Below are 15,181 nucleotides of genomic sequence, written 5' to 3' on the forward strand. Positions count from 1 at the left end.
GAGTGGTGGCCCCATAATTGGAGGTCAGGTGTTCGAATCCACTGAACAGCCTCTCTGAGCAAGGTACTGTCCCTACACACTGCTCCCCGGGTGCCCAATGGCTGCCCACTGCTTCACTGAGTGAATGGGTTAAATGCAGAGAAGAATTTCCCCACAGGGATCAATAAAGTATACATTATTATTATTAAAATACAATTGTAAATGGGTTTCTTGGACATTTTCATATGACTAATCTGAAAGAAGGCATGCTATGAAAGTATATCCTGATATGAAACTGCTTCTTTGCATGTAAAAAAAAGAAAGAAAGAAAGAAAAGCAACCTAACTTTTAATCATATTAGAATAAAATTTGAAGTGAGAAAATATTTTATAAGACCCAAACTCCAGCCAGTTTACTTTGGCTCAAGAGCAGATGCTACATGCAAACGTTGTCAGAGGACAAAGGACAGAAAAGCAGCAACCAGCTGGTCAACCTGTGGACGACTTGTTGGTTTCCTCTACTGCTTGCAATTGATTTCTACCAGCGAAAAAAAAATTCAATGCAATTACCAGGCAACCATTGATTTTTTTGGCTTTGTATTCAAAGTCAGATATCATCATGGTCTTTGAATACTTAAAACATATGCAAGCATTCTCTTATAATATAAACCTTTTCCTTTGCTTTTTACATTTGAAGTGAAGCTTTGTAAAATAGCTCTACAGTATATCTCAGAGTGGACCAGTGTATAAAAAATATATGCCTGCAGGCTGGCTTTCAGCTCTGATTGTGAAAAATCTGGTTTTGTCTGTCAGTCTTTTATGGCAGACAGCTCTACATGCGACCTGTGAACCATGCTGTGGTGAATGAGTACAATCAGAGACCAAAGTACGTTAAAATGGGACACAAAGAAAGCTAATTGATATAAGGCATTATATGGTGCCTGCATTGTATTCTTAAGCTGTCACTCTTCAGCAACAAAATGGACTTTAAAAACTAACATTTTTAAAAATGCAGCACACACCTGCAGAGTCTGATGAATGTGAAATCACCCACAATCATTTTTTTTCCTTTCTAAGCCTGAACACTTGTGGCTCCTGAGGTCGTATCATGGAGGTGCTATAATGTCTGCTATAAATGTCACCTTACATGATGTCCGGCTCTGGAAAACGACGAGGTCATTGCAAAGATTCTCTCATCTTATTTTCCTATAATTCAGCAAAGCATCTTCATATGTGTCCAGGCTTTAAGTGGCAACAACTCCCATGTACTTTGCATTGGTGACCATCGGCCCATTAACTGTTCTCACCATAAAAGGCCGATTTGGATTTATGTCACTTAAGAGCAAACATCTGGTGTAAGCTCAAGAAACTACAAGCGTCTTTATTCCCATCTGTCCATTTTGTACCAGTGGCATGTAAGTAATGTATGTGAACTTCACCACTGTGCTGGTGCGTGTCCTTTTGGGGGGGGGGGGGGGAAGGATCTCAGTAGCTGTTTAGTGTTTAGTGGTAATTGAGAGGCTAAGTGGCTGAGTACATCCTGCCAAATCAGCAAAAGTACAGGAAGGAGGTCTGGCTCCAGGGGCCAGTGGCTATAATTCCCCCTTCTACTTATTAAATATTAAACATCCATCTATATTATTGTCAACTGAAGGCAAAAAATGTGGCCAAATTACAGGAACAGACGAAAGCTCAGTTCCAGTTTTACACTGATAGAGTCCATCAATCCACTATGAAAGATCTAAAAGCTCTCCACCCCTGGTATCTAAACCTATTTTTAAAAAAACAAACAAAAAAGGTAAGCTGTAAATTTCTGGGCCAAAAGCCATAACTATTATTAAATTAGCCAGTGCACCGCTCATTGCTATGTTCTTGCACAGCTCTGGAGCACTTTCGGTGCTGCTTCTATTTTTAGCTCATCATGGTCCTCAAATGTGCTCAAAGAGAAATGCCAACAGTCTTAAAGTTACCCAACTTTAGTGTTATCACAGCTGATAAGTCCATATTCTCAGAGTGTGCATATACTGTAAGCTGGATCCTGTATAGTGAAATCTAACAGATGATCTGGGAGAATTTCTGGGAATGTTGGCCCATTTCCAGACAGAGAAGTCTGCTCTAAAGTCCAGCCATGATGTGCTTTACGCACCTTTGACACTTTGCAGTCCACATGAAGTTCTAAGGTCTGTGGTGACTGGCACTGGAGGAAGTTGGACATTATACATAATTTTAATGTGGGCTACTATTTCATGACTGAGTTGCTATCATTCCCAATTACTTCCACTTTGTTATAATACCACTAACTATTGACTGTGGAACAGTTGGTAGTAATTTCACGACTGAACTTGTTGCATAGGTGGCGTCCTATCACAATACCTTGCTGGAGTTCACCGAGCTCCAGAGAGAGACGCATTCATGTCTGTAGAAGCAGTCTCCATGCCCAGTGCTGAGTTTTATACATAACCTGTGATTATGGAAGTGACTGGAACTCTTGAGCTCAATGGTCCGGATGGGTGAATATTGCTGGGAACACAGTGTACCTAGGTCTTTCCTAAAAAAGAAATAAAAAAGGGAATAAGTAAAGGAGAAGTAAACCACTGAGACATGGCTTAGTGACTCATTTACATGAATTAACATCTTGTGAAGAAAAAAAAAAAAAATAAACATCAAAAAGATTTTATCTATAACAGCTTACTGAGGTAGAAACAAAAGTCGCATCTTCTATGCGATATGGAAGGATTATATCACAGTTATAACATTAACTGCTTATTTTATATTACATGTAAACTGTATCTACTCATGACACCAGGAGCATGTATCCTTTCTGTTCCCTTATAGTTTGTAGACATAGTTTTTTAAATTTAATTTGTTTGTTTCTTATGAATATCACATGAAAATTAATGAAATCCAGTCGCTTAGTGTGCTCATGTGTGCATTGATTAGACTGCTGATCTATACTCATGTAGTGCATCATTTATGTCCACCTACTGACTCTGAAATTCTGCATGTAAAGGTCACTTGGATAATTCCTTAGATTCCTGAAAACAAGAGATTAAATACCAAAAAATATTGATTCTATTGAAAATATTTAACATTAAATATTGTAAAATCATCTTTAAAAGAGCATATCTTCAATTATTTAATTTTATAATCGCCTCTGTCAGTGCGCCCCAGGGTGGCTGTGGCTACAATGTAGCTTGCCATCACCAGTGTGTGAATGTGTGTGTGAATGGGTGGATGACTGGATATGTAAAGCGCTTTGGGGTCCTTAGGGACTAGTAAAGCGCTATATAAATACAGGCCATTTACCATTTACCATTTAATTTAATAATAATAAAAAGAAAAACAGACATATTTGCATGAGGGAAAATGTCAGTAGATCAGAAATGAAATGCCAGGCCATTTTCATTAACTTTTGTCCCCATTTTGCTGCTCAGGTTGACCTTCAGCAGGTCCTCTTGACATGTCTGCACGCCTAAATGCACTGAGTTGCTGGCTGATTAGATATTTGTGTTAATGTGTAGTTGAATCTGATTATAGTGTCCAGCAAATTCAAGTTTTTTTTAGATGATTTCTTATGTCTAACTTATGTAAATGATGCATTAAATGTAAATGAGTTGAAGGTAGAGCCAGAATGATTTATTAACAGACTGATATTATTATATGGGTGATTATTAGCTACATGGAGATGGAGCCATAACTGCATCTATAACAACAAAACAATAAAAAAGAGACAGTAGAAACACCCTTCAACCAGTCGGCATAAATGAGTAAACAAATAACTGAACAAATTTCAGGGAAATCTGTTTAAGTTTCATGTGTCTGAAAGAAAAAAATATCAGCAGATAAAGAAAATGATGGATTTTGAAATGACCAAACATCGCTACGTGTATCAGTCTTAAGCAATCTTAATCAGTTGGGCTTTGCTTAGAGGATAATTGTGGATTACAACGGAGAGCAGTGCATGTTGGCTTACATCTGTTTCCAATAAAGTGCTGCCTTTATTCAGCACCAATGCTGAAATTGGATGGAGAAACAAACAAAGCGCTGTGCTGATTCACTTTTCATTATTCAATCTTATCATTAAGACTTTTGTTTTTTTGGAAGATTTACAAGATTTCTACAACTTTAAGGCTCTAAAAATGTTTTAAAAACTTTATTTTTCATGTTATTATTCAATAGCTATACCCTTTTCCACTATCATGTAATTATTTCCACTTTCTTTCTTGTATTAACTCTTTTTCGACCTTGAGGACTTTTAGGTGGGTCAGTCTGTTCGATTGAACCGCCTGTCTATATAAGTACTTTCTTTTGGATGCTATACTATCTGCTTTCACAGGACAGACTGTCTTTATCTAGGCCCCTTCCAAGGGCCTCAGCTAATCTGAGCATCTTAAAAATCTTATGTGACATCTCCTACACTTTGTCTCCTTGCATGATCACAAAATTAAACAGCTTCACTGCCATTACAGACAATTTTGCTAATGCTCTCCAGATGAGCAGCAAAACATTAGAGAGCGAGAGAGAGAAAGCTACAAGGAAGAAAGCAGCTGTAAAAAGAAAACTGGAGACACAATCTTCCATTTATGTCCAACACTAACATTGTCTAACTGCTCCTCACTATCGTTATTACACGGTACAGTAAAGAGTCTCAGTAAATCTAATGCCAGCTGCATTCTCACAGAGGCAAAGTAACTATCACGAAATAATTGCACCATTTATTTGCCATGTCAACAAACAAAGGGCAACACGTTGCATTGTGGGAACCTGGCAACTGTTCTCTTTGCTCTGGGCTTGTTGTGTGACTGAATAAATATGATAAGAAAAGGTACAAACGAGAAGCGACAATTTTTTTTTTTTTTTTTTGTGAGGCAATATTTAAAAGGTTGAACAGATATGATATAAAAATATACAAATTAATACATGCTCTGTATTCATTATCATTATCATGTGGAGAAATGTCTGTACATTTACACAGTAGTGGCTGAATCATTATTTACTGTTCCAAGGCTACAACATGGGAGGTATACAGTTAAGCCTTATACTGATATTTGGGTTTTTTCAGCTCATTGTTTAGTTTTAAATACTTGTCATCTGTGTTCAGCTCCTCCCCAAATAGGCGTGGCTTCTTCAGGCTCAGGTTAGCACACCTGTGTCTCATTATCATTTATCCTCAGCATTTAACTCCGGCTCACCAGTCTCATTAGAGTTGCTCAGACTGTTTTGTATCTTGTTACCTTTTCTAAAGATATAAACATAGCTAAACCTCCCTTGTTCTGCCTCACCAGCATGTATGTGCCATTTGTTGTTCACCTACTGGATGAAACACAGCTCCAAAAATAAAGAATAACTGGTTAATCTAAGCCTTGAAGCCTCTGGGGACCTTAGTTCATTGTATTCAAGACTGGAAAAAATGAAGATTGCAAACTTTTACGAACCTCTGTAATTATGAGCCACAGCCGGTCTACCTCCTGTAGAGTGCGCGGTAGACTAATTGGGAGGTCCATGGCTCAATCCCTGGCTCCTCCAACTTGCATGTTGAAAGCCAATATACTGAACACTGGGGTGCATCTGTTTGAGTGTGTGAACGTTGGGTTAAAAGTGCTCCGGCATAGAAAAAAGCATGTATGAATTGGTGAACAAGTGTGTGTAGATGAGGCTTGTAGTGAGAAAGCAGTCGGAGTAGAAAAACGCTCTGTAAGTACTAATCCATGCAATACTCACCTTGTGTTTCAATAAACCTGTTGAACCTTTAGCTCCGGGGTCCCCAATCCCAATCCACGAGGGCCGGTGTCCCTGCAGGTTTTAGATGTGTCCTTGATCCATCACAGCTGATTTAAATGGATAAATTACCTTCTCAACATGTCTTGAAGTTCTCCAGAGGCCTGGTAATGAACTAATCATGTGATTCAGGTGTGTTGACCCAGGGTGAGATTTAAAACCTGCAGGACACCGGCCCTCGTGGACTGAGATTGGGTACCCCGCTTTAGCTTAACCTTTTTGCTAACAAAAAATGTTGGACCCACACTGTACCATAAAAGCAGATGGGTCCAAAGTTAATGCCACTTCGACAGCCACGCTGTCAGTGGCTACCGAAGGGATTGCCACAAGAAATGTACCACTGATTAGTAGTCAGTGGATTTACCGCTATTTTCTTCCCACAGAAATTACTTCAACTTCTAATAATCAGTTTTGAAATCTGCTGACGTTTTGCAAAAGCAAATAACTATTCTCTCAATGAGTTGAGTTTATGAGTTGGCAAAATGAGTGCCAAAAGTAAACGATGGTCTGATTATGTCAATATTGTGTTTAGAGCATGCCCCATTGCACCCAAGTTACAAAAAACTCCCCAAGGTTAAGCACATACTGCTGGTTTCACCAGAGGTTTTTATTTGGCTATAAAGTTTTTGGCCTGTAACTTCTTATTATAGCTCAACCTCTGCCTGTCACATATACTGTATGTCTAAGTAACTAAGATGATTAAAAATTAATCATTTCCAGCAGTATGGAGAGGTTAAACCTCAGTATGATCTCAGTAAAAAACTGTTGTAGAACATGCTGGCAAAGAAATGCAGCTTAATCGTAGCCAAATGAAAAATTAACATCTTTATTGAAATGCTGATGAATGTTGGGTCGTCTTATAATAAATGAATTAATATAGTTATTTGCATAATTGCATGTTTTTTTTCTCTACTGCTTCTTCATGCGATAATTATACAACATTTTACAACTTGTCCCTCTTTGACACATACACATGAAACTGTGTATGTGTGAAGCTCCATGCCAGGAGCTGGTGTACCCGGTGATGAATATACTGGATGTTTGCGCTCAAAGACAATTCAAAATGTGGACAAGAGGAGCCATAAAATTAAGTTTAAATCACCCACTCTCATTCTCTTATTCTCATTCTGTCACATTTTAGTTAATGGACTCAGGCGCAGACCGGGAATCCTTACAGAGTTAACAATCAGTTTATTCACACAACGACACCAGGTGATACTATTTACAACGTGCTGGAGGGAGGGGAGGGGGGGTCCGGGGTTTGTGAGGGGAAAGACGGGAATCAGACGCACTCCAAAGGCTCTCTCTTCACTCCCCACAATGGGGACACACAAATCCACTCACTAATGGTTGAGAGACTGACGCTGATAGCTCAACGATCCAGCGACGAGTGACACAGCGCTGCCGTCTTAAATCGGCCTTGCGATCATCCTGATAGGCACCAGGTGTGTGGGCCAGGGGCGGGAGTTATTTGTTTACTCATTTATGCCGACTGGTTGAAGGGTGTTTCTACTGTCTCTTTTTTATTGTTTTGTTGTTATAGATGCAGTTATGGCTCCATCTCCATGTAGCTAATAATCACCCATATAATAATATCAGTCTGTTAATAAATCATTCTGGCTCTACCTTCAACTCATTTACATTTAATGCATCATTTACATAAGTTAGACATAAGAAATCATCTAAAAAAACTTGAATTTGCTGGACACTATAATCAGATTCAACTACACATTAACACAAATATCTAATCAGCCAGCAACTCAGTGCATTTAGGCGTGCAGACATGTCAAGAGGACCTGCTGAAGGTCAACCTGAGCAGCAAAATGGGGACAAAAGTTAATGAAAATGGCCTGGCATTTCATTTCTGATCTACTGACATTTTCCCTCATGCAAATATGTCTGTTTTTCTTTTTATTATTATTAAATTAAATGGTAAATGGTAAATGGCCTGTATTTATATAGCGCTTTACTAGTCCCTAAGGACCCCAAAGCGCTTTACATATCCAGTCATCCACCCATTCACACACTGGTGATGGCAAGCTACATTGTAGCCACAGCCACCCTGGGGCGCACTGACCATGCGCAATGACCATGACACATTCCCCACGCTCAGAGTTAACTTTTTTCCTTTTGACATTTACATTTGACACGTCAGTAATAACATTATAAAATAAAACATTTACTTTCCAGAAGTATTCTATAATAATTCAAAGCAGTTTGCACTAATGAAGCTTTTGCATGTCAGTAACGGATCAGAAAACTGTGTGATTGCCTTTGAGGGTCTTTCATTGTAAGGAATTTTGTATATATAGGATGTTATTGTTCATAAATAGTCACACTGAAATGTTCCACACACCCAACTGTGTGGAGCATTGCAGTGTGACTATTTATGAATGCGCAAAAGAAGACACACACAACGCGCTCTGTTTAGACCCAGACCAAACAGTATTGTTTGACTGTTTTGGACTTTATGTTTCCCAATTTTGCTTGAAGTTATAAAGTTATTTTGTTATTTACATATGGCCTAATAATGATCCTTATTGCTGTTTTAGAGAGGAGCGGTGCTTCAAAGGATAGTTGCAGATTTCTGTAGGAATCTGCAGATTATACAGTACAAATAAAATGTTTGCGTTTCTCCAACGTTGTCTTCCCAACAGTTTCACTAACATCTTCACTGGATGGCCAGGAAGATTTCACGATGTCTTCTAGGACGCTTCTCCTGCGCTGATAATTAGCGTCTGTCTTGTGTCAGTGACGTAAAAGACTGATTTAATGTGACGTGACCATTCAAACAGCAGTCGCTTTCTAAAACATCAGATATGTATCGGATTCAGCACCACATTACCTGCAGTGTGAACCATCCAATAGCAATGAAATCCAAACAGGAGCCAAAAACCCCCCAAACAAACACAAAAATACAAGAAGAACTGAATTAAAACAAGAATTCAGATCTCACAAGAATAAACAAGAATGCAGGAATCAAAAGCAATACTGAACCCTGACAATGCCAGCAGTGGTCTTTTCAGCCAGAATGACTGCAAACACCTGAGCAGACATGCACAGCCTGCGATAACAAAATTACTGGCTGCGACCGAGTGGCCTGCGCTGTTTTCAGCATTTGTCTGTACATGTGTTTGTGGATGTGAATGTGTAGAAACAATGCCAGAAGATCATGTCTGCCTAAACATCCGTGGACAGATTTTATCAACTTGATAATGCCACAAACAGACGCAGTAATGACAGGCTGAGTTGGAGCAAGAGCATTATCTGCAGCCATGACTACTGAGGAGCAGTGGCGCTGTCACATCTTCTTTTGCATTTTTAATGCTTTTGTAACCCTCCATGTGATACATCTTTATGTAATATGTACTAGCTTCAATAGCGTGCACAACTCATCGGCTGAGTTGTGGTTTTTCCCAGAAAAAGAACGCCTCTTAAACACCTGCTGTTTCTGATTGCTCTGAAATGTCTCCAGTGTGCAATTTCTTGTGCTAAATGATTATAAAAGTTTAGTATTTTTTGCATTACGACCACTTGTGTTTACAAGAGGTGCTGCTGCTAGTGGGGTCGACTCATTCTAGCTGAATGAATGAGTGGTTAGAGCTCAGTATGTCATGGGTGACTGCACTCTGCACAAGACCTCTCAGTCTCCAGACAGCCACTATTAGTGCACTGCCTAAGCCCTTAAGGGATGTTCCAACCCTCATCAGGCAGTAATGAAAAGGGGTGGAATGGGAGGTATACAGGTCATGTCTTTGCTCCGGGTCTGTTCACTATTAATAAATATAGCCAGAGATCTGCCTCAAATCACAGGTATGCAAAAGCATCTGATTACACAGGCAAGTGATGTGAAAAATATTTGCGCCCTTCCTGATTTCCTAGTGTTTTGCATATTTATCACACCTATATGCTTCAGATCATCAAACACATTTTAATATTAGACGAAGATAACATGAGTAAATACACAATGCAGTTTTTAAATTATGATTTCATTGATTAAGCGAGGGTTTAAGTCATAAATTAACTGAATAGCTGCATTTTTTTTTGGAAAGCTGAGTTCAGTTTCACTAAATACATTCAGGCCTGATTACTGGCAGACATGTTGAATTAAGAAATCACTTAAATGGAACCTGTCTGACAAAGTAAAGCAGGCTAAAAGATCTCTAAAAGCAGCACATCATGCCACGATCTGAAGAAACACCTGAAAACCAAAGTCACTTAACTCAATCAGCCTGGAAAGGGTTACACAGCCATTTTTAAGGATTTGGGACTCCAGTGAACCACGGTAAGAGCCATTACACACAAACAGAGAAAACCTGGGACATTGGTGAAGCTTCCCATGTCTCAATTAAGGTCAGAGCTCATGATTCAACAATAAGAAAGAAACTTGGCAAAAATGGCATCCATCTTCGTTCCAAGGATAAAACCACTGATGACCAAAAAGAACGAAGGTTTGTCTCACATTTGCCAAAAAACCCCCATATTGATAACCTCTGTACTGACGAGACAGAAGCTGAACTTGTTGGAAGATTTGAATCCCGTTACATCTGGCATAAAACTAACACATTGATGTAGTAAATGAAACCATGAATTCTGCATTTAACAAAAACAATCATATGACCCCAATGAGCAAGCACTTTAGCGACAGTGGGAAGGAAAAACTCCCTTTTAACAGGAAGAAACCTCCAGCAGAACCAGGCTCAGGGAGGGGCGGGGCCATCTGCTGCGACCGGTTGGGGTGAGAGAAGGAAAACATGAAGAAATGCTGTAGAAGAGAGCCAGAGATTAATAACAAGTATGATTCAATGCAGAGAGGTCTATTAACACATGAGTTAGAAAGGTGACTGAAGAAGAAATACTCAGTGTATCATGGGAATCCCCCAGCAGCCTACACCTATTGCAGCATAACTAAGGGAGGATTCAGAGTCACCCGATCCAGCCCTAACTATATGCTTTAGCAAAAAGAAAAGTTTGAAGCCTAAAAGTAGACATAGTGTCTGTCTCCTGAATCCAAACTGGAAGCTGGTTCAACAGAAGAGGGGCCTGAAAACTGAAGGCAGGCAAGTCAGCCTGCAGTGTGAGAGCGAATTGCTCTAATTTGGTGATATGGTACTATAAGGTCATTAAGATAAGATGGGGCCGGATTATTTAAGACCTCGTATGCAGTGTTGGTCAAGTTACTTGAAAAAAGTAATCAGTAACTAATTACTGATTACTTCCCCCAAAAAGTAATCCCATTACTTTACTGATTACTTATTTTCAAAAGTAATTAATTACTTAGTTACTTTTTAAAAACACAATTTACAACCTGAATAGGTGATAAAGCGATAGATCTTTCAACCCAGTTCTACTTTTTCTGCACAATCCATCATACAAAATGTAATCAAATGGAAAAGTCTCTTTTTAAAACTTGTTTTATTAGTTTTAATATTTTAACTTTATGCATCAAGTTGAAAATATATGTAGTGTGTATATATTGTTTTTTGTTTTATATGTCTGAAACAAATAAAGATACAATACAATACAATACAATAATTTAATTATATGCAACATTCACTGACTGGAAGAAATTTGTTTAACATTTGAACCTATTTTCTGCACATTCCAGCACATAATTATTTTATTTTTTTTGTGTGTTTACACTCACTCTTTCAAATAGATGCAAGTAAAACACAGCAGAAAATAAATAACATCAAAGACTAGCGGTCCTGTTGCTCTATTTTCACCTGTAAAGCAGGAGTGGGGTAGGCGGAGGTTTACCCTGGTGCAGGTGTGCCGCAGCGGTCAGTGGAAGAATCCGCGAGTTTCTCTGTGAGTTTCCCATTACGCCGTAGCGCACTCGGTGCTTGCTTGGAAGTTTAGGGGTTTTTTTTCGCTGTAAAAAGAAGTTTTCTTCCCACGCACAACGGACGCTAATGTTTTTGTCACTTTTTATGGAATCAAACTCAAAGTAAGGTCAGTACTTCCACGCTTTAAACGCTGCACGCTCATACTCTCTCCTGCACTCGATATATTATCCATTGTTGATCTGCACACAGCTGTTGTCACAAACGTCGCACTCGCTTACGTCATTGTCATGAGACATTCTCGCAAAAAAATCACGGTTTTAGTAATGCAGTAACGCAGCGTGCTTACGGGAAAGTAAGAGTAATCTAATTACCTTTTTTGCAATAGTAATCCCTTACTTTACTCGTTACTTGAAAAAACTAATCGGATTACAGTAACGCGTCTGCCCATCTCTGATTGCTTGTGAGGAGCAGGATTTTGAATTCAATTCTATATTGGGAAGCCAATATAGTTGATTTTTGGATTCTGCAGCAGGACAATGATCCAAAACACCCCAAACACACCAACTCCACCTCTGCATGGCTTAAGAAAAACAATATGAAGACTTGAGTAGACTAGAGTGGCTTAGTAAGTCCTGAACGGATCCGATTGATTGCTGTGGCATGACCTTAAAAACATGGTTCATGCTTCAATGTGGCAGAATAAAAATAATTCTGCAAAGAAGAGTGGATCAAAATTCCTCCACAATGCTGTAAAAGACTAATTGTCAGTTAACAAAGGCTTGATAGCAACTGTTACTGGTGACCTAACCAGTTATCAGAGTTAGAAAACTGGAAATAAACAAAAATAAGATCCATATATATAACAGATAAGCAGTGTTGGGGAGTAACGGAATACATGTACCGCCGTTACGTATTTAAAATACAAAATATGAGTAACTGTATTCCGTTACAGTTACCGTTTAAAAAGGTGGTATTTAGAATACAGTTACTTTGTTGGAATAAATGGATTACACGGCGGTACTTTCCTGTTTCATATTGTCGCGGGTCAGGACTGTTTGGGTTTTGTTTGACAGCTACGTTCTGTTGTTGCAGGCGGCAGCGTTACGGTTGCCATGGTTACAGGGTAACGCTCTCTCTGCGACTGTGTGTTTCCTGGGTGAGCGAGCGCCTTTTTGTTGTTGTGCTAAGCTAATAGGCAGAATGCTACAGGTATAGCTCTAAAGAATGTAGCATCATGGGCAGTGTAGTCCGTGCTGCAGGGAGAATGGACTGCCATACCCGTTATGTGTCTGTGAGCGAGGGAGGGAGAAAAAGGAAAAGTATGAGTTGTCATCGAGCAGAAACGGGAGCTGGAAGCATGTAAATATAATAATAACCACTGCAGCCAAGAAGAGTGCCTGACGAGCCCAGTTGTAATAAGCTATTAAGACTCGACTGTACACCGTGTTCGTGTTTTCCTCCGAAACAATAAGTTCCGTTGGAGCAGTCTTTCAACGCCTCTCTCTGTCTCTCGCTAGCAAACTTGACCCAGACAACAAAGTAAAGCTATTTTTCGGCTACGAGCCGACAGGGACCCCGCCGTATTAGTCAGAGGTCCCTTTACTACGGTTCAGAGCCGCGGTGAGTAACAGTAATAAATCACAGCAATAGTACATTCACGTAGTTGTAAACAGCATGATAATATATTAAGTAATCCAAAGTATTCAGAATACGTTACTCTCATCGAGTAACGTAACGTAACAGTGAAGGGAATTTTGGTTCCCTATTACCTCAGGTTAATTAATATCATTATAATTTAATAATGTTAAGTGACGCTTATAGCTGAAGCTTTTATTTTGTCATGTGCTGCTTTGTTTTTAAACATACATGAGTCTTAATAAGATAAAAGATGTCATTTTATGCTAAAGCCTTTTTTATTAGATATACAGTCGAGCAAAAAAGAATTTTTCCTTCCTTTATGTAAAACTAAGTGCTCCTCCCATAGGAATTAAATATAATTAAATATAATAATAAAAAGAAAAGAATTAAGGTGTTGCAAAAGTACAGACAAAGTTTAGACCTCTTGAAATGCTGTGGTAGGACATTACGAGAGCTCTGCAAAACAAAATCCTGCAAACCTCAATAAACTCAAGCAATGTTTTTAAGGAAGAGTTTGCTAAAATTCCTCCTCAGTGATGTGTGAAACTGTTAAAGTCATACAGAAAACCGTTATTTCAAGTTATTGCTGATAAAGGTGGTTTTACAAGCTCCTGAAACATGTGGTATAGTTAGTTTTTTACAGGACTGCAAAGAGTCTGTCATGGTACTGCGTTTGTGACCCAGTATTTGTGTTTCAGACCCTGGAATTATATCTTTTAATTATTGTTGTTCATGGTTTTGTTTTTCTTTAGTTCTCAGTGATCTTCGTTCTCTCTTCGTGTTTATTTCGGCCTGTTTCAATCTCTGTCTCCGTGTGTTCTCTGGGTCATCCTGTGCTCGTCCTTTCTTGTCGAGTCAGCCTTGTCTCTGTGTTCGTTCATCTCCTGTCTCCCCCCAGTCTGTCGTGTCTCCTTGTCAAGTCCACGTCTCCATACCTGTCTCCTGTTTCCCGTTTTATTTTGATAGTTCCTTGTCCTGTGTTCAGTGGATTCAGTTTTGCTTCCTCCCAGTCTTGTTATGTCAGATTATTTCCAGCTGTGTTTCCCATTCCCTCGTTACTCCTTGTGTATTTAAGCCCTGTGTTTTCCTCTGTCAATTGTCTCGTCGTACACCCTCTTTGCTATGTGTTTCTTCCGAACTCTTAGTAGTATCCTAGTCCTCCGTTTCCCAGCTTAGTTCCTTAGTTTCCTAGTTGCTTACTTTTTATTTCTAGTTCTTTGTTTTCTGTATAAATGCAGAATTATGTCCAGTAATAAAGCTTCCGTTTTCAGTTAACTTCCCATGTTTGAGTCCTGCGTTTGTATCCTACAGCCATGACAGAGTCTGGTAGAAACCCTCTTTCACAGCTGTACTTATATAAACTAGGTTTTAAAATTTACCAGACAATTGTATTATCGTGCCACTGGTATTCTGTCTTCTTTAAAAATTTGCTGTAATTTATACATGTTCTTCATTCTGTGTCCTTCAGTGTAGTGGGAACCTTGGACATGTAGGAGAGCTTGGCGTCACATCACAGTGCAGCATATGGCAGCAGGAAAAGGTCAACTCTGCTTCAGTATCAGGTGCCAGATAATACAGAGCACACGAGGACACATTTCAGGCAGTGTTTGATATGTTTTAATGAGACAGGTGGGTGCATGATCAGGTGTCAGCCAAGAGCTAGAGAGCATCAAAACTAAAAGGTGTAGCTACACCTAATTAACACATGAATAATCGATTACGTCTTTTATCTTAGTAACTGACGAGTTGCTACAGAGGGTTAAGTCCTGAGTAATTGACACTAGCTGCATCTGAATGGTAAATCAGCTAATTATAAGTATTTTGCTGAGATATAGGTGTAAATGAGCTTTTCATTAGATTGCTAGCATAAAAAGCAACATACAGAACTGTAGTGCTGCATCAGACAGTGCAAGAGCAAAAAAAAAAAAAAAAAAAAAAAAAAAAAATGAGCCACATTTTTTTTTAAATTCACATCCCAACATACTGTATACCAAATCC

At 39.0% G+C, this 15,181-nt stretch overlaps 2 protein-coding genes across 2 annotated transcripts in view; one reads left to right on the forward strand and one right to left on the reverse strand.

Moving 5' to 3' along the window:
* Positions 1 to 2,342: 2,342 nt before the first annotated feature.
* The window catches only part of LOC146703573 (ORM1-like protein 3), a 53,292-nt gene continuing 40,453 nt past the window's right edge, over positions 2,343 to 15,181 (reverse strand). The window contains exon 4 of the mRNA XM_085466840.1: positions 2,343 to 2,526. Coding sequence (XP_085322966.1) covers positions 2,343 to 2,526 — 184 coding nt within the window. The remainder of the gene's footprint in view (positions 2,527 to 15,181) is intronic.
* wnt3 (wingless-type MMTV integration site family, member 3) overlaps positions 12,696 to 15,181 on the forward strand; it is a 74,760-nt gene continuing 72,274 nt past the window's right edge. Inside the window, exons 1-2 of the mRNA XM_085466838.1 lie at positions 12,696 to 13,165; positions 14,652 to 14,745. Coding sequence (XP_085322964.1) covers positions 14,708 to 14,745 — 38 coding nt within the window. The 5' untranslated portion in view covers positions 12,696 to 13,165; positions 14,652 to 14,707. The remainder of the gene's footprint in view (positions 13,166 to 14,651; positions 14,746 to 15,181) is intronic.

The sequence above is a fragment of the Copadichromis virginalis genome, linkage group LG8 (genome assembly GCF_057382275.1).
Source record: "Copadichromis virginalis isolate Kocher_CV1m ecotype Utaka linkage group LG8, C_Virginalis_male_GT1.1, whole genome shotgun sequence".
In the NCBI taxonomy this organism is placed as follows: domain Eukaryota; kingdom Metazoa; phylum Chordata; class Actinopteri; order Cichliformes; family Cichlidae; genus Copadichromis; species Copadichromis virginalis.